Source organism: Triturus cristatus, chromosome 1_2 (assembly GCF_964204655.1).
Source record: "Triturus cristatus chromosome 1_2, aTriCri1.1, whole genome shotgun sequence".
In the NCBI taxonomy this organism is placed as follows: domain Eukaryota; kingdom Metazoa; phylum Chordata; class Amphibia; order Caudata; family Salamandridae; genus Triturus; species Triturus cristatus.
The window spans coordinates 523,041,130-523,063,215 of NC_140580.1; the positions used below are offsets into that span (position 1 = coordinate 523,041,130).

Genomic DNA, 22,086 nt, shown 5'->3' on the forward strand with positions numbered 1-22,086 from the left:
AAAAAAAGAAAAGAAGAAAAGAAAATCTTCTATGTATTTGATGGCTGCAGGGAGAGAATTGCAGATCAAAGGCAAACGTTCTACACTGATCTACCCACTGAGCAATGCAATGCCATACTACCACATTTCTGAGGAACTTATCATTGTAAAGACTGGAAGATGTGTGTCCAAGGACTTCAAACCAAACCATCTTGGTTTTAGGTGGCATGTGCAAGGATCGTTATGATACCTTTACAATGAATCAGTTACATTTACTTACACCTACAATGCATTTTTGATCCAAGTACATTCAAATAGACTTACATCACATTTTTTTTTTCAATGCGTTGTAAACTTGAAAACTATGTAGCCACATGTGTGTGTTCTAGTTATAGGTGACAGGAAAGAATGTTACCATAGAATGTTGCCAGCAGAGACAGTGCAGATACAATATATTCTTTTGAAAAACAACTCTGCTGAATAATTCGAACATTCACTTACAACAACAACAACAAAAAAACAGCATTGTAGATTTGCGGCCTATTTATGGGTGGACATTAGAATTTTATTAATGTTATTTTGATTTTATATTTAAATTTTTTCTTCATTTGAATTCCATTCTATTGAAGAGTTTTAAAGGCGATATAGGGACAAAGGGTGTGGAGTAATTTAAATAGAATAGCTTATTTATTCAATTTTAAAAGAGCGAATATCTTTCATTTTAAGTTCGGGTTGAAAAAGGAAATGGGGCAAAGGGTGGAAAGAAACTGAATTTGAAAAAAGTACTTTAAAACAGTTATTAATCTTTATTCAAATTATATAACTGTTTTTAATGTGATATGGGGCAAAGGATGGGAAGCTAATTAATTAGCATATTAATAACTGTTTTCTGGTTAACAATAAAAATATACTGTGCTAAAAAAACCAGATCTTAAATATTAACGGTCTCCTTTCCTCAAAGCAAAAGAGAACAGTAGATGGCAGTGTTGATTCTTGAAAACGTCTGTACAATGCTCAGCTTACTGGTTATGAAAGCAACACATAGAATGCTGCCAGCAGAGATCTTGTTCCATTCTTTTGAAAAACTCGGATGATTAATTCGAACAGGTATTGATTCAAAGTGTTAGCAATATATATTTTAAAACAATGCTGCTTTGTAAGAAATATAAATGTTATTTACTTTATATTGCATGAAAAGAGGAGGTCAGTCTTTTCAACAACTGAAGTCAGTTAGTTTTCTTTCATTCACATCGAAGAAACAATTAATATATTATGTGCAGATTTCCAGTAACCTTGGCAAAAAAACTTGAATCATAACAGAATATCATCCTCCTGAAATTCCACAGTAAGCCATCAAAATATATTGAGGAGGAAACTGCACTTACACTAAGTAGTAGTGAATATACTCCCGACTGTTAGGTCAACCAGAAAGGAACACATTCTTACTTTTTAACTCAACACCCACTGCTGCCACTAACGTCAAAGAGCCAGAAAGAAACGATTAAAACACTTCCAGTGATAGCTCTGAGAGCTCAGCATCTTCGCTGCAGCCAACCAGAAGGATTATAAAGATGACATGCTTTAGGTTGTTAAAGGCCAAATTGGAGCCAGAAAAGACCAACACCAATTACTAGCCATAGTCATGCAGACTGAAGACAATTTTTCATATGTACAAGTGTAGTCTCAGTGCACAACCCAGACTATCCCTCGCCAAGTAATTTATGTTTTTAAATGTACACCCAGATACATATGGTAATATCCCTTAGATCCTTCAAAAGAACAGGGCTAGAGTAAGATGAGACTGTCTGATTGGTCATGGCGAAGGAACTTTGTAGAGTGCTGTGGTTGTAGGATTGATGGGAAGAGGCAACAGGAGGGAGAGAGGTTGTGACACTATATGCTATAAAAACCTGAATGAGGATTTACTGGACTGTTGGGATGGAAATATCCCCTTCAAAGAAAAAGGGTGTATACTCCTGCCCTGAGTGACCAGACTGCATGTCAAACTAGTACCCTGATCTTCTGCTGCCCAGCTGACACACCCATCTAGAGTGTGCTGAGGCATAGCCACATCCATCACGATTCCAAGGTCCAGAACCTGGTGACCTTCTTTACTTAAATGGGACTACTCCAGGTCCTAGCTTGTTGCCATGAAGCGGTGGTGGGAGCATACCTTATTTTTGTGGATTAATGGTGCTAAGTAGACCTTTCTTCTGTTACAAGAAGAGTGAGGTCTACCGGTTCCACTCATGTAAAGTTCCACTTATATGTAACATATCAACGCTCGCACTGACATCAGATATAGATGTCTAGTATATGTACATATGGAGTGGATGATAGCAAGACTCCGTGTTGTGGTGAGAGTGAAATTGCTGGAACCAGTGGAAAGCATTCTGTATAGCCCCCCTGGTTTGACAGCACAATCTGGAGGATGGGTTCCTGCTTCCCCAGACAGTGGAAGGAAATTGCCTGCCTTCCTGGAGCTGAAGGGAGGCAACCCAGGCACAGAGGTGAGGGAAGATGGAGAAAAGACTTCTCTTAGAAATTATATGAGAACCTTTTAGCAGGGGATTGTTGATTAGTCCTGAGCAGTGCCATTTGCTGGTTGGTAGTGGAGTGGGGCAGGCAAGACAGCAGACACTGTTAAAAGCGTTGGAGCTTCCAGGCAGGATATGCCCTTTTTAACCTCCCAGACTGCTGATTAAAGAAGGGTGATGACAGCCAGATGCAGAGATTTCCCGCTTCATTGTGCTAATGTTTTGGGATAATCCTGCCTGAAGCCACCATCATTCCTACCAACTGTGAGAGCCATTAGCTTGCACAAAGGCTGTATCTACGTAGCCCGAAATTTAAATTTGAAAGGGAAACACCTCAAAAGAGTTTGGTTTCAGGACTTTAGACAGTGGGTCAAATTTTCCTGTCTGAAAGAAAAAAAAACCCACAAAAAGGAGTATAAAGGTGGGTTCCAAACCAAATAAGCCATCCCACTTTGCTCTGGTCCCCAAGTTCTTCTTGACCAAAGAATGGGGGGGGGGGGCTCCACAGAATACTCAAAGAGGTCTGTGATCCATGGCTGGTGTCTGCATGACAGCCATGACCAAGAGGACCTGTGCTGCAGCGGACATGCTGTAAATACTTCATCATAGCCATAGCAAATAATCTCCTCACTCAAACAGCCTGGGGTCTCAAGCAACTGCTGAAGACAGGCCATCACCGAACCAGGGATGCTGTATTATGTTCATCAACCACGAGAAACAAGAGGCACGACCGCTGCTGCAACCGTTCAGACAAAGGCGCCAACCTTATGAGTGTGAAGGGTGCACTGCAGAGCTGACCTGCATTCGCACAGGCAGGTAAAACACGAGGCCATGTTGAGATACTTTGTCTTGTGTTAGAGCTGCACACAGAGGTGTAACGAGTGTGGATACAAACTTTACTGTAGTAATGTGTAACAATACAAACTCTTCTGCACAATACAAACTGACCCGACTTAAGGGTCCTCGCATTTAGCTCTCAACGGCATAAACCAACCAGCGAACTCTCACGTGAACCGATTCTAGCCCTAGGGTTTCCAGCCACACAAGGTAACTGGAAACTAAGAATTTGTTTTAGCCCGTAGAACCTTGCAGTTGACCCCCCCCCCCCCCCCCCATTCTTTCCTGTGTGTAACATTTCGTTTTGCAGTGCCAATAAAGTACTTCTGTTGTTTGTAAGACCAACACTGGACTGGACTGTATTTTCACTAGACTGGTTTGTAAGACCAACACTGGACTGGACTGTATTTTCACTAGACTGGACTGTATGTTATTGTGCCTGCCTGCTAGACTGTTGAGTTCTTGGTCTCTGCACAGTACCCTCCCCCCACTACCTCCTTGAGAAGCCTTGGATTGCTCCCCCTCGGTGTCCTGCAAGTCAAGTGTGGAAAGAGCGTACCTGGCATAGTAGGACAGGCCCTAGGACAAAAGAGCCAAACAACCCCAACCACCACAGTTGTGACCCAGTAGCCCCTGCGGACGTATTGCCCCCAAGCGGGGGTCTGACTGACCATAAGTGGGTTACATTTTTACTATTAGGAGGTTTGACTTCCAGAGAGAAAATATAAAAGGTTCTAGGATTATTCTTACAATCGGTCTAATTCATAGTATAAGTATCAGGATCTGCAGTAACGTAGTGATCTTCATTGTGGGACTGAAAACGCTGATGAAGTTCATAACACCAGAATTTAGTGATAGGCTGCAAGACGATGGCAACAAGGGGATTTTATTGACTTTTCAACTTAGAATACAAGTATGTCATTGAAGATTTCCAAGAGTTTACTCTGAACAATTTACATTGGTCTTCTAGCATTAGTTTGTACACTTGTTTATGATGTGCTGGGCACCAACAGCTTTAGTCAACATTTCTGTAGTTTTCGCAGGTCTTGTTGTTTGAAATTCTATATGCATGAAAACAGTCTTTGGCTTTTATAAAATTATTAGGACATGCTACTATCTAATGGTCTTGGAATGAATTTAAATTTGCTGAACAGAGTAACTCATACTTAATGGATGGTGGGTGTGAGTTCTACAGGAAAGTGATATACAAAATGCAGAAACTCGGAGACTGTTGTTCCAGAAAACGTACTTGAACAGGTTTAATATTAGGATTGTTGAACAGTTCTAATATCAAGGCTTATAGGTCAGGATAGGCTGGTCAATTAGGGGCCTTATGGCCTTCCATCTTTCTGATCCAAAAAGTACAGCAGAATTCGAGAACATATAAAGCTAGGCTAAGGGCAAACAAACTCTCAGGGCTTGGTTATCCTACAGAAGTATGCATCTGGGGTAGTTGCAAGGGCAGACAGATCAAGAAAAGTTTCTTTTTGAAGAGTGCTTGTAAGATCTGCATCACCACATCATTAGCGATCTCCACTGAGGACAAATGTATGGTGATTGAGGAGCAGCTCTCAGAGAAGGGACAAACATTCAGCAGCAAGTGACTGAAAATGGAAGATCCGAGTCAGGGTTTTACCGTAAGCCAGGAGCACAAAATTATATCATAAGTGAGAGGATGTCACAACTGATGTCATCAAACCTCTCAGATGCACCTATGGAAAATGATGAATTAAGTGTGCAGAAAAGGATATTGCTTCTTTCTCATTATTCGTGTTTTGAGGTAGAAGAAACACCAGTGATTTTAAAGGATTAACTCCAAGAATAGAGCCAAAGGACCAGATGCATTTTACTTTAAAAAAAGGCATATACGTGACCTTGATAATTGTCACAACAACCAGTACAAAAATGTACAAAGACTCGTGTTTTTAATCTGCTGGGGCAACAACAGATGCTGGCAACAACCAAGGAGGCACACAGTTCTGACAAGCAGGTGATGGACAGATATCAAACAGGAGTCCTTAGAAGGTCCACAGCTCATCTGTGGGGCTTGTGCAGAGAAATGTCCTTAATACTCAAGCAGATAAACTTGCTTTGGCGAGTTTAATTTTCCTTCTTAAGTTACAGAGTAGCGAGCAAGTTGACGAGGTCTACAACTTGAGGAGCAGATTTCTTTTTAACTGGAATTATAAAAATGCCCTCTGAACATAAAACTCCTTTGAAACTAAAGAAAAAGGTTGAGTCTTACCACCCGCGTAGATCCAGATGTAGATGCAACACAAGACATAAGAGCCCTCTAAGAAAATGTCCTTGCTAGAAGTATAGAGCAAGGAAGAGCAATGTTGGACAAACAATAAAATGGACTTGTGTTTCCATCTTGCAGTTCAACATGGATAGCTTGGCTTGCACTGATGCTTTTTAGATTTCAGGAGACATTTACCACTCATTGCATGTGAGGTTTCTGCACAAGTCATTCAAAGAGGTTTTATTGGGCTGTTGCTCACCTCTCAGGGAGGAACCGCATGCCTGCTGTGCAGAGGATATACAGCGGAGTTTCCTTGTGCTTACTCGCTGGAACATGTCCTGCTGCAAAGCTCAAGAGGGGCTCCATGTAATCACTCGCTTTCTCCGGTGTGAAGGCCATGGTGGAGATACCTGGGAGAAAGAGAAGATACAGTTATTGTAACTTAGGCCCACACAACACAAAGCATTCTGTGTGTACACCGACCAACAAGGCAAAGTGGTAAGTCAACCTTTGAGGACAGCACAGGTGAGCAAAAAACAGGTACAGGAATAAAAATGTTAATCTTTTTTAACGGTGATTTTTCATAAACCTAGTTTTAAAAATACAATTTGAAAACAGTCTAGTGAGGTTGTCCAATCCAACCAATACCTGTGCCCATTCACAAGAAACATAACAACTGGGTTTAGAAAGTTGTACTGAAATAGCAAAGTGAACATCAACACAGTGCGTCAGAGAAATTAGATGGTGGCCGTAGCAAAGAATCTTCAAAATAACTTGTAACTGTTTACAGCGGCTCAAAAGCTAAATAAACAGCTTCAGTGAGATTGCTAAAGTATCGGTTTTTGATATTAATTTGAAAAAACTAAAAAAAAAAAAACGGTCCCACATAGTAAAGAGATGGATGCTGACCACAATGTGTGCCCCACAGGTCACACGCCTGAATTCCATGAAGGCAAACTAAGGTTTTACTGACTTAAGGAGTGCCATCATTGAACTGCTTATAATGTTATTTACAGACTTAAGAAATGTCAAAACTGTTAACATTCACTAATTAAAAAAAAATATATAATCAATTACTGCTCTGCTACTACCCATGTCACTTGAGGTTTGTGCAGTTCCACAATTACGTGCACAAATATTTGGTGGATGTAAATTATAAAAATAAAATATGCAGTCATTTCAAATTAAACATTGTTCACAACATTACCAAATCTGCTCTTTGAAAGTATATATTCTGAACTAGGAAACTGCAAAACTCGAGTTAACAATCTTTGCTTATAGCACTATCTTATATGCTTCCATTGTATCAAGTTATGTAGTTGGAAGTTTTAGGAAGTTTTCTTTGCTTTAGTTAATGGCTATCGTGAGGTTTGCATTAGAATCGTGATATTTAACAGTAATTTGGAAAAGGGGGCAAAATGAGTGACCAGACTGAATGTAAAACACGGTGTATTAGTACATTTGAAAGAAATGTTACAAATCATGGATATGTGAATACCTGCATCTGAAGCTACTTTAACAAGTCTGTCAAAAAAATGTTAATTTTTACAAGATGTAAGAACAACATGAAGAATGAGATTTGTGCAGGTCTTGCGCCTTCTGACCGAGGAGCTACAAACAATTGTACAGGTGTGTCAAAGGGGTAGAGAAGGCTATTCACACCCTGCTCCCCAGTAATGCACACACTGATTTTAGAAGTCAAGGCACAAGTATGTGTAGAGGCCCCATACACGCTTCAGGCGGGCCTCTGCGGCCAGTAGTTAGCATTGGGTCACCAAGGCTCGGACTAGATCACCTTGTTACTTAGGCTGGAGGAAGGCACTCCAGAAAGACACTGGTATAGTAATGTGGACGTCTCTGCTCTGCACCCCTCCAGCCCGAGTGGTTACAGTGGGGGCACCTTAACTCGCATCTCTCATCTCACTGTAACTGGTATGAACGGTCATTTGTCTCTCCTTAGAACCTCCTACTAGAATTTCCCTCAATTTGACCTTTTCTTAAGAACAGAAACAGGTTTTCCATTTTAGTCTGAAACTTGACTTCTGGTGTCCCTGTGGGAACACGTAAGCTGCTCATCACAGCCCCGCTGTGCAGACTGTCCATCAGCTCCATCCTGGTTTAAATCCTCAACACGTTCTCTGCCAGATACCTCCTTGTGTATGGAGTTCGGCTAATCCAACCTATTCCAAGGAGCCAATATTCACCGCAGCCGTTAATGGAGATCATCCTCCAGAACTCTTAACGATAATCTCTGTAGCCTTTTCTCAAAATGTCTTACTGCAGCTGAAAAGCTCTCCGTTTTAAAGTTATGGTCAGCACTAAGTGCAATAATAGACAGTAAAGCTCTCTCTAGTCACCCTCCTTCAACTTGACCGTTGAGGCGCCCTGCTGCCCATTCATCTTCCCAAACTCCCAAAACTTAAGAATCCTCACGACCATCTTTCCTCCTTTTGTCAACTATATTTAGGAGGCCAGTAGAAGATTGAAGCACATAGGGTAAATGAGCGGCATTTGTTCTACAGAGCCAGGTTCGGTAGGCACATCACTCAGGTCCTCTGCTCAAAGGGCACCCCCAATCCCCCCAAAGCACCCGTGGCCACCAGGGAACAGATAGTTTTGGTTTTGCACTGTGATCTCTGATTCAGATACTGGAATGGCCATATGCTGCTCCCGTTTCATCACATTTTCATCCACTTGCTCAGGCAATCCCTAGGTAGAAATACGAAGGTTCTCTGGGCTAGGTTAACTTCTGGGGCTTAATGAGGGCGAGGTACTCCAAGGACTGACCACTGTACAATTTTGGAACATTAGCTTGCTCTATGATAAGGAAGATTATCCCTGCCAATATGTGCCCTATTCACTAAAGACCTTTTACAGAGCTGAAAGAATTAGAGATTTCATGTAAGTAAATGCTTGCCTACAGGCTTTAAGCACAGTATTATTCCAGTCCACCACTCTAGGCCTATTGGCTTTAACAAATGCTTTTTACAATAAACACAAAAAGACATCACAAAATGGTCAGCCTTCCACACAAGTAAACCAAAAAGGATCTTGTGCATTTTCTGGCCGCAAACCATCTCCAACCAGAGACAGAGCTCCAGATAAAAGAAAGCGAGCATTGACATTATCATTGTGAGAAAAAGATAGAGATGGTTAGGAAACATAATCAATCAAAATAGGGAGCTTTTACACCTGTTGCAACTAGTGCATAGGATGAAAGGAGAAAAAGAAATGAAAATTTATTTTTAAGAAGAACTCTCACTCACCAACCTACTTGCTGACATGCTTCATTATAGGGACCCCACTCGAGTGGCCGAATGCCTCTCGGGTGTGCTACAACACCGGATTACAGCGGAGCTGGTTTCTTGGTAGTGCAAAGTGAGAAAAGGTGAAAAAAACTTTACAGTGCCTTTATTATTCCCTAAACTTTAATATTGGATTAATAAAGCAAGATTAAAACCGGGGGGGGGGGGGGGGGGGGGGGGGGGGGATGTCCTGCCAGGTACAATTTGGCCTGTGGCATCCAATAAGTGTAATACATGACAGAATTATTGTTGTGACATAATTACGGTCTACATGTTTCAGCCTCAACTTGCATATTTGCGAGGCTTTCTTCAGGACCAACAATGACACGGGAGGTATGCACATGCTAAGGTGCACCCATCCCTGTGTCGCAATGAAACAGCAAACTTATGGTTTTACCTTCTCAGCATTCTCTGAAAGGTAATCAAGCTATAATATGGGACAACAGTAAGTCCTGCCCCATGGATGCAGCCGGGGGGCGTTTGGCTATTGTCAAACTTTCGTCAAACACAAATGCCCTCCCCGTGCACCTATTATGTGCCCTGCCCGGGATCCCGCCATCTCCAACCAGAGACGGCTCACCAGATAAAAGAAAGCAAGCATTGACATTATCATGGTGAGAAGAAGATGGAGATGGTTAGGAAACACCATCAGATGATAATAATGCCAGGCGGCATAATAAGCCCCAACAAATACGTTTCAACAAGCCAAGACTACTGCCTTTGTCATACCTTTTTATAATAAAGAGATCAGACCAAAGACATAAGATATAACTTTACCCAATAAACCAATCAGGCCTGTAGACTTTGCCATTAGCTTCATATCATAACCTGCAAAGTGCACGAAATCTGACAACAATCATGTATATATTTATGAAATTACAAATATGTAACAAACACTTGATTAAAATAATCTGTTAATTTGCTCTCGGAGTTGTAAACATTAAAGATTACAAAGCCCACTACCAAGGATTCTGATACTTGCAGTTCTTCTAAGCATTTAGACTATGAGGAACTAGGAATGGCGCACTACTCTGTGTAACCTACTGACTTAACTAAGTAATAGGGCTGTGAGGATTAATTTTACTGACTTTTGTGGGTACAACTATGAAAATCTGCAACAGTGAAAATAGGATGAGTTTTGAATCACATTTTAATATCGAAGCCACTGGGGGTGCCCGCTGTACAATTTCGATCCAGGTCGCGGTTTAGATACTAGAGACGCTTCAGCAGTGAAAATACACAGACCGGTCAGGTTGTGAGTTTTCAAACCATCACAGTCCAAACCCAACGGCTCTCGTTTAGTTAGAAGGTTTAAGTCCCTGGTGTGTCTCTGATGGCTAACACCGGAATGGTGAATGCGTGTCCCAACTTCCAAAGCATACTAATGTCTCGGAACTGCCACATTTCCCTTTCTTGTTCACGGAGGGTTCGCGGAGGTACGTGGCAGATTAGACTTTGGTCTGCAGTGAAAGGTTTGAGGCTGCTTTTCTGCTACTTTGAGGCAGCCCTTCACCGCAGGTGTTTACACTTCTTCGAGTAGCATTTTGAAAGACAAACACCAGTCTTTAAAAATGAATTTTGCAGAGCAGCTTCTTCGCCATGGCGGCACTTGAAAGGCTCCAATGAGGCACTTTATGAATGCAGAGGTGTGCACAGATTGTAGGTCTCTATGGGACAGAAACCTAAGTTCAGGGATAGGTTCCCACGTTCCATCTGCTCCCGTCCCAATCAGCGGATATTACCCCCTATATCTTATGAACGTGGGCATTAGCCCCTTATTCCTTGCAAGCTTGCTGCACACACACACACACACACACACACCCAGTACCACCACCACCACTAAAAGAGATTCCTAGAAGGTGCATCTCTTCTGTTCTTGTGTCGTCCTCGAAAATGCGCTTCAGTTTTGAGTTTCTCCTTATTATGCCACTGTATAATCTGCCCATCAGTACATTCTAGATTTGTTTCTTTCTTTCTTTGTACTATGGGGGTCTGCCGCCTACTGAACGCATCTCGTTGTCCTCTATGATGAAACTAATCCTGTGAAATCTAAAACGAACAGACCGTTACCTGAAAGTATCTCGCACAGTTAAGGCGCAGTGGGTTGCATGGTGGTTACAGTCAATCTGGTTTTCTGTCTCAGGTTGGCATATTGACTAAAATCTTAGCGCCAGAGGATTTACAAAACCCATTTCTTGGCAGTGTTCTGGAAAGAAATCCCAAAAACATATCAGGCACCTGTAAATAGCTGCACGTGTAGGAGATGTGTGGAAGGTACAATTTTCATGATTGGAGAGTACGCCTGTCAAACAGACCTTCTGTTTGCAATATACTTAGAGTGGGCTTTCGGTCCACCCCTTTCAACTATTGTGTTTTGTTTTTTTAGCCATCTATTTCATTGATTGGCTTGAGACTTTGTCGATCACATCTGGGCTTAACCCAGAATATATTACCCTAATGCTATTGGCTGTATGGGTGTATCCTTCGGCTTCAAGTGCGTTTTTGGCATTACAAACATGGGGTGTATTTTACTCCTGTGCACCCCTTCCTCTTTCACTATGGTGTTTGTCCACTTCTTGTGGCTCAATCACAGCCCTCCAGCTTTCCGGTTTGTGTTTCACTCCCTCTCCTTTCCCGGTCTTCGCTCCCTCCCGCCTATCGCTCCATTTGTCTGTACAGCGACCTCACAGTCGCTATACTTGGCACAGACCAACGTGCTCCTCTTTGCACACTGCTTACAGACTGCTGTGAACAATCAAATGCAGCTCGAGTGCCTGGGAGGAGAGCCATCCATGCCTTAAAAACTATATTTAGAGGCCGTTTCCACATGGTGAGCAGCAACAGCTAAAAAACTCAGATGGCACTCGGTGGTGGAACAATACGTGTGACACTTCTCAGTGGCAAGAGCCATGTGGCTCTATTCATCTCCTGTACACAGAACATGGCTTTCCTCTCAGACCACATAGAAAGCATTTGTTTGGATTTAAGCATACGCTTCAAAGGCATTTCAACTATTGGCTCTAAGCTCTTGAAGACCAATATTTGTCCTGTTGAGGAAAGGCTGCAATATCTCCATTGATTCCAGCACATGAAAACAGAAGGCACAGCTGTGCGTTGAGTGCAAGAGTCTGGTGCTCGGTTATTTGAGAAACTGTTACACAAAAGGTGATTCAAATAATACTTTCAACTAGTCCAATTTACTGGAATCACTGCATAGCATTCAAATCTAACATTTTTCACCCTCTGTGCCTCTCCAGACAGAGGTCCAGTCTAGAGGGGCACAGTACAGTACAGTACATCCCTCCAGAAGGGAGCAGGACCAAAGCTGATTTGCACATGGATGGTTCCTGCCTGGGGTGGCATGAAGGGCAGTAACAAAAGATGGACTTGACTGTGGCCAGGAGTAATTAATTGCCTGTGGCCAAGATTAACTCAGTTAACCCACCCATCACTTTTTAGGTCAGGCTTAACAGTGCAGCTTTATCTTACCATATGTAATTAACTAGAAACGATTTTTTAAGAAGCATGACTGAGGGGGGGTTTATCCAATCTGACAAAACCTCGAGGGGCAATATTTATAATGTTAAAATTCTTATTAGGCCCCCAAAAAAGGTTTGGCAAATTATTTTTCCAACTGTAATTCTGAACATATTTATAATTGGATGGTTGTCTTGTGCGAAACCTTATGCTCAATATAGTCGCCCTGTATTGCTTATGGTCACAAGTAAATTTTAAAGGCTTATAGCCCAATTCGTTCATTGGGAAAGACTATATTTGAGGCCACTGGTTTGATCTGTTTATTAACAGTAGCCCCGGAGTTGCTAATTAATGGAAGCAGATGCTAAAACCAATGGATAGGTATTACACATTATTAAGGCTTGTAGACAGGTGTTTTATTACACAGAATCTCATAAATTACCTTAGAAGGCAACAGTTTTTGTGATGGCTACCAATATATTACTTCTACACGTGAAAGCCATGCTGGAACTTTAAAACGACAATACTATACTCAATACTTTGCAAAACAGCTACCCACTCCCATATTTAATTTTATTTTTTTATTGCAAGAATATGCCATGCAATGATTAGGCGGCAGCAGCAGGTTTTCTTTTTGCCACATCTATTCTTTTAGTTTATATTGTAAATGCTTGTTGAGTTTGTGTGTTTTATTGGGAGTGGGAATTTGGATGAAGGAAACAATGAGTCAGTGGGTGGATATATGGTTGCATGCGTGCAGGAATGACTAGGTGCTTATATGAGGACTTACTGTGTGACTAAACGTACCACTCAGTGAGGAGGCAATCAGTTTTTATATGCTAGACCTCTTGAAATTGACAATGCTTGCTTGTTTTCCTCAGTGAGACACGCTAAGATTGACAGGTATGCATAAACATGGGCCCCATGTTCACCGTGCTGTAACAGCTAAGCTGGAATTCCACTGATACGGCTCAAGTCAACCGAAACTGCTCTGGGGATGCTTGTGTTCCTGTTCCAATGGGACTAGGCCAGGAAGTTGGGGATGGACTGTTTGTATTAGAGAAGGACCAAGAATGATTTGCATATCGCTGGGTCCCATCTGAGGTGGCAAGGTGGGCAAAAACCGATGGACTGGAATGCACCCCCAAGAAATTACTAGTTCCTGAGAACATATCAAACAATCCACCCATCACTTTTTTTGGTTTTCTTTGTTATATTAGAGGCTGCGATTCATTTGCACTCTCCTGGTTGAATCAGCTGAGCTGAAGAGAGTGCAGCGCATTGACTTTAAGCCCAGTTGTGTTTAACTTATCAATAAGACGCTGTTAAAATTAGGGTCAAACAGAGACATATGGCCTTTTACTTCCCACCTGTTCATGACGTCACTTGCGCATTGAGCCTGATGACCGATCAGAGCATGTTTTATAAGCAACCTAAAGTGCCACTAACAGAAGCAAAAATACTGAACCTTCTGAAAGTAGCAGAAGCCAAAGGAACATTGAAAACATTACTCGTCCAACTGTTAAATTACAGGCATGGGTTTTTTGGAGTAACACGGTCATAGCAGTTCCTACCTCTAGCTACGGAATCGTGCTCTTCCAAAGAAAGTGGCAAGCACATTTTTTAAATAAAACATAGATTCACACTTTTATCCAGCTACTTTTACAGCAAAGAAGCATTTTGAAAGCATTATGTTGCAAGTTAATAATATTTTTGCTGCACAAAAAGTGTATTTTTCTCTTTTTTCCCCAAAAACACCAGGCATGAATGTTCAAATTTAAGGTAGCATAGGATTCTGGTTACATCCAAAGCAAATATTAAAGATATGCAGGATGAAGACTTCCATGCCATCCCACCTTCATTTCACGTCTTATAGGAACAGAGCTACAATCAAGGCAAGGGAGCCTTCAATGGTGTCATACTTGAATTTCTCTCATTGCACTTTGTCTGGCTTCGCTCTAATAACGCATTTATACACAGGCCTGCACAAAAGTGCACTTTTGGTGCCTCCATTTTCATGTGTTAGCACATTTAAACCAAAGATGTTGGCTTTACAAAAGCTTGTTAATGGGAGTATGTAAACAGAGCACATCTACTCCTGCATCAGTCAACATTCACCACCAATTTCTATTTTCAAGACGTACTTTCAGCATCTTCAAGTTTCACCATCGACCACTGCATTGTAACACTTTAACACATCCCAAACCTAGTGCTTCACGTTGCACCTTACCAACTCTGTTGGTGGGCGTGATTTGCGTATGGCCGTGACGGCAGTAAGCTTAGGTACCTGGTTTGATCTTCTTGACAACTGGCTTGCTGTTTCGGTCTCTCATCTGCTTGATGTCCAGGAGGTCATGAGGATTGCCATTGTGCTGCGGCCAGAAATAAACGAAGACCCTGGAGCCGCTGCTGCCACAGTCGACAACGATGCCATAGCTCAGTCTGGGGTTCTCTGTATCGGTGGCTTCAAGGTCTCCGACCCGCGCCAAGTACCTGATGGGGGGTAAGGGTAATCCAAATTAGGTGCCAGAGTCCATACAAGGTTTCCAAAAACAGCAATTACACAAAAGAAATTCCCCATTTATAATTCCTGAGCTCTAGAAGAGCCTGGTCCTTAACCCTTGTAGAAATCTATGGGTAGAGGTCTAATAAAGTAAATACCAAATTAGGTCAGAAGAAAGCTCAAATGGCATAGCTCCCATCCAGGAGGTCACTGCTCTGATTTCTTGTTGGACCTACACAGCATTTACTACTTTCAATGAGTACCACCAAGTTGAGTAACAGTAATATCCATTTTTTAAGCTCCAAGAGACAATTGAGGTTTTGATTGGGCCTCAAGCAGTAAACATTACCGATCAGGTACATTGTGCCAGACATCACAGGAATGAACGTAAATGGACTGCAAAGAAACAATTTTTCTGTACTGCTGAAGTGCAGCACTCACGTCTACAAGTATTGTTGAAGATATCACAGCTGAGAGAGGCCTAAAGAGGACAGTTATTCAGCCAAAGTGGAAATATATTGATTTTTTAAACAACCCTTGCATCAACTCTGCATTATTGACGCGCTAATGGTATCATGCTTCGAAAATTATGGCTACTTCATTTCTGCTGAGAGTCCTAAAGCCATTTTATTAGAATTCACAGTTCCCAATTCCGTTTAAGTGCATTCAGCTAAGCACACGGCCCAGGTACTTCACATAAGTGCTTTCTCACACATGGTATTGAGAAACACCTACACCGCACACAATGGAAGCGAATACTAGTCAATCGTGTTAAATGTACATATATTCAAAAGTATTCGCTAAATAAGTAAGCATTTTGGTGATATAGGTTTAAACGTTTTTGCACAGTGCTAAACATGAAGCCAGAGTATTTTGAACACAGTCACACTGCCAGATATAAAGAATAAACTGGCAGATGCGCCTGTAGAAGAGAGTTGACTTTTCTGTCTGGTTCCAAAGGGGCCATCAGCCTGGAGATGGGGCAGAGAGGAGAATTGGGAGACTACATCACTTCAAAAACCTGACAGAGGTTTCCAGGGACGAAGAACACTTTCATTATAAAATCCATTCTCTCATTACAAATTACAGTGCCGAAAATTGAAGAAAGAAAATGCTGAAAGGGCAACGTCAAAAAAGCACAAGGCTAGACTGATTCTGCAAATTCATGCATGGTATTCAGAAATCTATCTTGCAGCAAAATATATGAAAACCATAGTGGTCACAAAGAGAGAGTCGTCTTTCAAATCAGATAACACCCCGAGGAAAATATTAACTTCACATAAAAGACATAACTGTTGGTTGGTTGACAATTGTTCACTAAATCTAGTAGACACGAAAGGGCTGCACGGAACACTTGAACAAACTACAAGACAAATCACAGAGAACAAGTCTCTTGAAGTTGATGTTGCAATTGATCGATGATACAGGTTTTTGGTTAATCGACCTTGCAAAGCCAGCTCCCATTTTGCTTCTCTTGCAGTCACTTACAGTGCCCACAGTACATTACTCAAGTTAATCATCCTCAGGTCACCGCTAGCTTTGTAGATCATGACACCAGACTAGAAGCTCAAACACAATTATGGCCATCTGAGCATCAGGTTTCGCACCAGCACCAATAACACCTCCCCAGAGCTCGCATTATGGATAATAAAGAGCGCAAACCCAATACAACTGTCATTCACTTGAGACCAAGCCGCTCTTCTTCTTCCTTATTAGTACCTCAGGACTCCGGCCACAGGATGTTATGTTACATGAACTTGTTTTGCCAGCAGAAAAGATGGCTGCAGAGCTCAGACCTGAAGACCAAGGCATTACAAGAGCTCTCAGGAACCACACTTTAATTGCATTACAGGAAAACAAATCTGGGCGCTGACAAATGAGTACAAGGCGATACACAGGCTCAGCTGCTTTTCATCGCGTTCTTGCGAAGACAATATTTCCTTTGTCCTGGTAAAGCACGGTCCTATGAGAGACTTAAATTGTATTAAGATTTAATTTGTTGGTTCCTTTAAGTTAAGTGGGATATAATATCAGCCGGAAGCTTGCAACCTTGCTGTTTCGCAGTAAATTTACTTTTCACCATAATATAAAATGTATTAGAGCAAACTTGCAAAATGATATGCTCTTCTCAAACGATAGTTTACCTTTTGTGAATACATTTGTATTTGTGTAGTGCCCACCCAAAAACAAAGTTCCAATAAAATCATCAACAACAAAAAAGGTAGAACAACAAAATATATACGAAAGTTAAGACAAAAATCATTCAAAAGTAAACTTTACACCACATTACTGGAACACGGCAAGCCATAAGCAAAAACAGTCAATCTACAAACCGGACCCTATATTAAATCCAATACGTTCGTGGCAATGGACGTTTCTCCATAACTACAAATCGTAGAAGCAATTGACTAACCCCTATGGCCTTAAAGCCGACATTATACATCCACAGCTCACTAATAAAACAGCCAGCAGGCTACCAGAACATAGTAGCTGTGACACCACCACAAGCTGAATCAAACTCCTGTCGGCAATCCTAACCTCATGGAAAGCTGCAGGCCTGCTGAAAATGTTATGAGACTACACCCATGGTAAAATGTGCACTAGACAAAAGACCGTTGCGTAAAAAAAGATCGTGGGACATCAGAAAAACTTATTTTGAAGATCAGTGACATAAGTCTAACAGACTACTATGAGGATGTAAAACACAAAAAAATCCAGGTGGGATGGGTCTAAAGGAGGTAAAAGTGTTAAAAATCTCCCAAGGCAAATAGCCATGAACTTTCCCAATAGTCTAATGCCATTTAACCTTCTTCGCTCTTCAGGTCACTGCTACCAGGTGCACTATACTTTCCTGGTCACAACAAACACTATATACAACAAGCATTTGCAATGCAATAGGTCTCGCATTTACGCAAGTTTGAGCTATTGGCATTGTAAATGGCAATGCCTTTTCTTATGTTTTGGTTTTTAAAAATTAAATAAAAGGCATTGTCATTTACAATGCTAATATCGGTCTCTGGCCTCCCATGCGAGCATGAGTTGTGTGCTGCAATAGAACAGAGCAGGAACCCAGTAACTTAACACCTGTTTATGCAAAGACGTCAGCCTGCGAGTTGTCCTCAGGGCACTGGCTCACCTGTGGATGGAGCGGAGCCAGCTGCTGAGACTGCGCATAGGTAAGACACCAGCCAGAACTTTTCTCTCGCACTTTTTAATGTCTGATGTAGACTTCCAAGTAGCGTTGACATGTTACTTCAAGCCCCCTCCTTTTAATTAACATAGCAGTGATTTCTGGAAGCTATAGTCTTTCTTTGCTTTAATTGGTCCAACTGGACTAATGCACCAGACGAATGGTTTGTAAAATAGAAGCAAGGGTCTGGATAGCAGTGTCCTGCCAACACTGAGCCATTAGCACGTCTGTTTCTAGAGTGCCACTAATTACAGAAGCTCCAGGTAGACGGAATCAGGGTTTTACCTTACCTGTGAGCATGTTTTTATTTCGCTGCACATATGTCAGCCCTCTTCCCCGTGTTCAGGCTCTGCTGATTAGTGACCACCCACCACCCCAAACTGGGACTGAATTCTGGCATTGTTGCCCCCTCTCTGAATGCTCTGCCACTTTTTTTTGGGGAAACTTTTTATTATTTTCATATTCAAGGCATAGACACTTCTGATACATTAATCAAATATATATAAACATTACCTTTGCATTGTTGAAAATTATGGCACTTGGTGTTATAGAATCATAAACAGCTTGATAAAATGAGAACTGTCTTCACATTACATTTCCAGCACCCCGTCGTTTTCAGTATGTGAGTCCTCCTCTACTCTATGTCGGGGGGGTTCATAAATGTATCCCCTGTACTTATTCCAGGCCCCCCATACCCCGTTCCATTTCCTCGGGCAGCCACGATTTACAAACACTGCTTTCTCTGCCACCATGGCCATATCAAGATCCCCACACCAACTCTGCCACTTTGTCATGATTCATGGCTGCATCTTCAGAAGTTTCGTATCCTGAAAAGATGTCAACAGAAGTCATCTAATCAGAGGGCATACAAGATAACGCTGTTTTTTCATGCTCTCCAGTTCGTAATTTTCTTTTGAAAGTGGTTTGTCTTTTCAGCAGAGCTTTTCTCAAAAGACGTAGTGTCTTCCAAGACCTCAGATTAAATGTTTATATATTGTCTTTATCAGATGCATCTGAAAGAAACATTGTCCTTTTGTACAGTTTTCCTTGTGTTTGTTGGTTGGGAGATAGTTCTCCGCAACGAACGCAGAACCTGCTGAACTAACGCTGCGTGCATTTTTCTCATTGACATTAAATCTCGCCCGGCTCTGTTTTTCAGTCCTGAGGCTTGCTAAATACACACAACTCTGTAGCAGGTGCACTAACACATGGTAAGCAGGCAAGTCTGTGCCCATTGACCAGCATGAAGTGGGAGTACCCCGCAATATGTGAAGTATACACTGCCACCACCTACACAATAAAACAGACTCTTAACTGTAGACGTTGTAGAACCCAAGATAATGTGCTGCATGGCCAAACACTTAAAAGGTCCCAAAGGCGAGACCTATTGGCTATGCCAATGCCCGTTACATGTGAAGTGAAAAAATGTTTAGCACTGAAACTAACTCCAACGGGCTTTGCGTACTGAATGATTTCAGGAGAGCATGGGAGAAGGAGCAGCCTGTGAGCACTATTGTTTTTTTAACGCATGAATGGGACTATTTGAATGAAGTTTAGAAACCGGTGCAAAATTAAAGGTTCATTGGACCACAAACAATGGAAAACATCAAACTTGGTAGATTACTTTAGAAATAATTAATATATGAATACTATATATAAATAAAAAATTAATGTGCAGAGATTGGAACACGAGCATGGAAAAATAAACAAACGTGTACTAAGAAACCCACTGCTGTGTTTGTGCTTGGAGGAGGGACTCTTAACATGAAGTGTCACGCTTCAAATCCCTCCTCCATGTGTCATACACCCGAGCAGCATAGACTGTAGTCTTTTAAAATTGCCATTACTTAATTGATGTGAGCCACCAATGCTAAAGCTGGCCCTGGACATCTGCAACGCTTTCAGCCAGCCTGGGCTTTTTACCCAGCAGCAGAATGTATTCTGGGACGTGTAGTTTAATCTGTCATCTACGTAGGTGCTCAAAAAAACGTGTACACAAAGTGCTGTGGTCTAAAAGGATGAAGGTGTCACAGATGACAGACCTCCAGTTGGCAACTATGTAAGAGACTACAAAGAAGAACGAGTTGTACCGAGGTATCTAGATCATTCAACGGTGGACTCTGTTCGCCCTACTCGTAGGCGTAACTACACGTTCCTGGCGTCCAAGTCATCCAGTTCGCAGTTGAGACGAAGCTGCATTAACATAGCTCCCGTCGGCGTACAAATGCACGGAGAACATAGAAAGCATCTGCCCCCTCTCTTCCAACACCAACTGCATGCTGCGAGGCGGCCACGTGAGCGTGTGAACCCATATGTGGCAGAATGGGGGATGGGCAGCATGGGCAGCATTCGGTAAAAGAAGAATCCAATTCCAACGCGATCCCTGCCCCGGAGCTCAATAAAAAAATCTGGTGCAGTATGCAGGAATGTAGGGCTTCCTGTGTAACTCAACAGACAAAGGGAGTCTGAGCAGGGAGCAGTGAGGTGAAGTGTGCACATGTGCACTGATACAACACATTTGTGTGAATTTGGCGTATCCACTTAGGTGAACCTAAGTCCTTACGTCCAAATGCAAAATGCGCACTGCGATGCGCGCTCACAAATAAAATGTACTGAGACGCGCATGCATAAGGAGCACATACACGGATTCGGGCCCCTCAAAAATACACAAGTGCACTTGATGCACACCCAGAACACACTAATCGAATCAAAAACTGACACACACACACACAAAGCACACGGACGGGGTCTGACAGGAAGATATGTCACAGTACGTCCCCAGTGGCACCTACTGATACACATGTGGAGCAAACGCACACACTCAGAGTGCTCAGTTTTATGCAATTTATAAAGAATAGCCTCCTCCAATAGCAGCGAGTCGATTTAGATTCCGCCAGAAATAAAAAAAAAATTAAAGTATTATATAAAAATATAGGCGCAAAATCAAACATCATAGATTGCTGTTCAGAAGCATCCGTGCTCACACTGCCTTCCACACACAATAATATTACGAATGGCTGTTCTTCTTTAAGTCACTTGTAGCATGCCGAGCGGTGTCACGGCGCTAGCTAGGGCTTTGCTTTGCTTTGCTCCGTTTTGCTGTGATGTACCTGTTTGCCAGGCATACTGTTTGTTTATTTAGACATTATTAAATCACGCAAGTATTAGTTTGTGCGAATTTTTATATAGCGCCGGACATTATCCAAAGATTCTAAAGCGCTTTACAAGCGACCAGTCACAGCTGCAAAGAACAGGGAGTTTAAAAAAAAGAAATGCATCCGTTTCCTCACGCTTTTAAAAAGTCTATTGCTAAGGTACTGGAAAGGCGGGCAGGGATTTTAAACATCGTGGTCGTGCAGGCTTGGGGTGAGAGGAGCTGCAACCCGACCCTTGTCCAAACTGCGAATGCAAACACAGAAAGCAAGGGGGCTGGCTGCGTCCTTGATAATTCCAGTGAGGTGCGGGGAAGGGAAACTGGCGACTCCCCCTCCAGATGCGCCGACCTGAAACACACATTAAGGAAAGTGGAGACAGCAGCCTATAAGGGTGTGCAGGTCTCCCAGCCAGTGATAGAGGGGGCAGGCAGCGAGAGCAGCCTGTCCTCCCCGTGACCCTGTGCGCTCCGTGCCTGCTTCAACGTGAAAGAGGATCTCTTGTCTTTATGGTGCCATGTGTTTGAAACACATGGCCCCATAAAGATAAGAATCCTTTTATGACGCAAAGAAGGCAGGTAAACGTCTCTTTTCCAATGGTTGGCCACCGTTTAGCATAAACAGTGACACCTGCCAATGGAAAAGAGGGGCGGGGCTTAATGCCCTTTACAGAAAATAGCCAAAATCATTAAATCTCGCCAGCGAGACTGCGCATGTGCGCAGCTCACGCCAGGCGAGACCTCAAAATTAGGCACAACAATATAATAGAAAAGAGGTCATTGTCCAACATTTCTCAAACGTACTTATTGCAGTAGCATACATTCCTAAACCTTAGCGGAATATATATTTTTTCATGTAATAGAT

General features: G+C 42.2%; 1 protein-coding gene across 1 annotated transcript in view; it reads right to left on the minus strand.

Moving 5' to 3' along the window:
* Positions 1-22,086, minus strand: part of ENTPD7 (ectonucleoside triphosphate diphosphohydrolase 7) — a 154,198-nt gene that overhangs the window by 92,436 nt on the left and 39,676 nt on the right. Inside the window, exons 4-5 of the mRNA XM_085606314.1 lie at positions 14,665-14,870; positions 5,855-6,005 (exon numbers count right to left, since the gene is read on the minus strand). Of these exons, the coding sequence (XP_085462440.1) occupies positions 5,855-6,005; positions 14,665-14,870 (357 nt within the window). The remainder of the gene's footprint in view (positions 1-5,854; positions 6,006-14,664; positions 14,871-22,086) is intronic.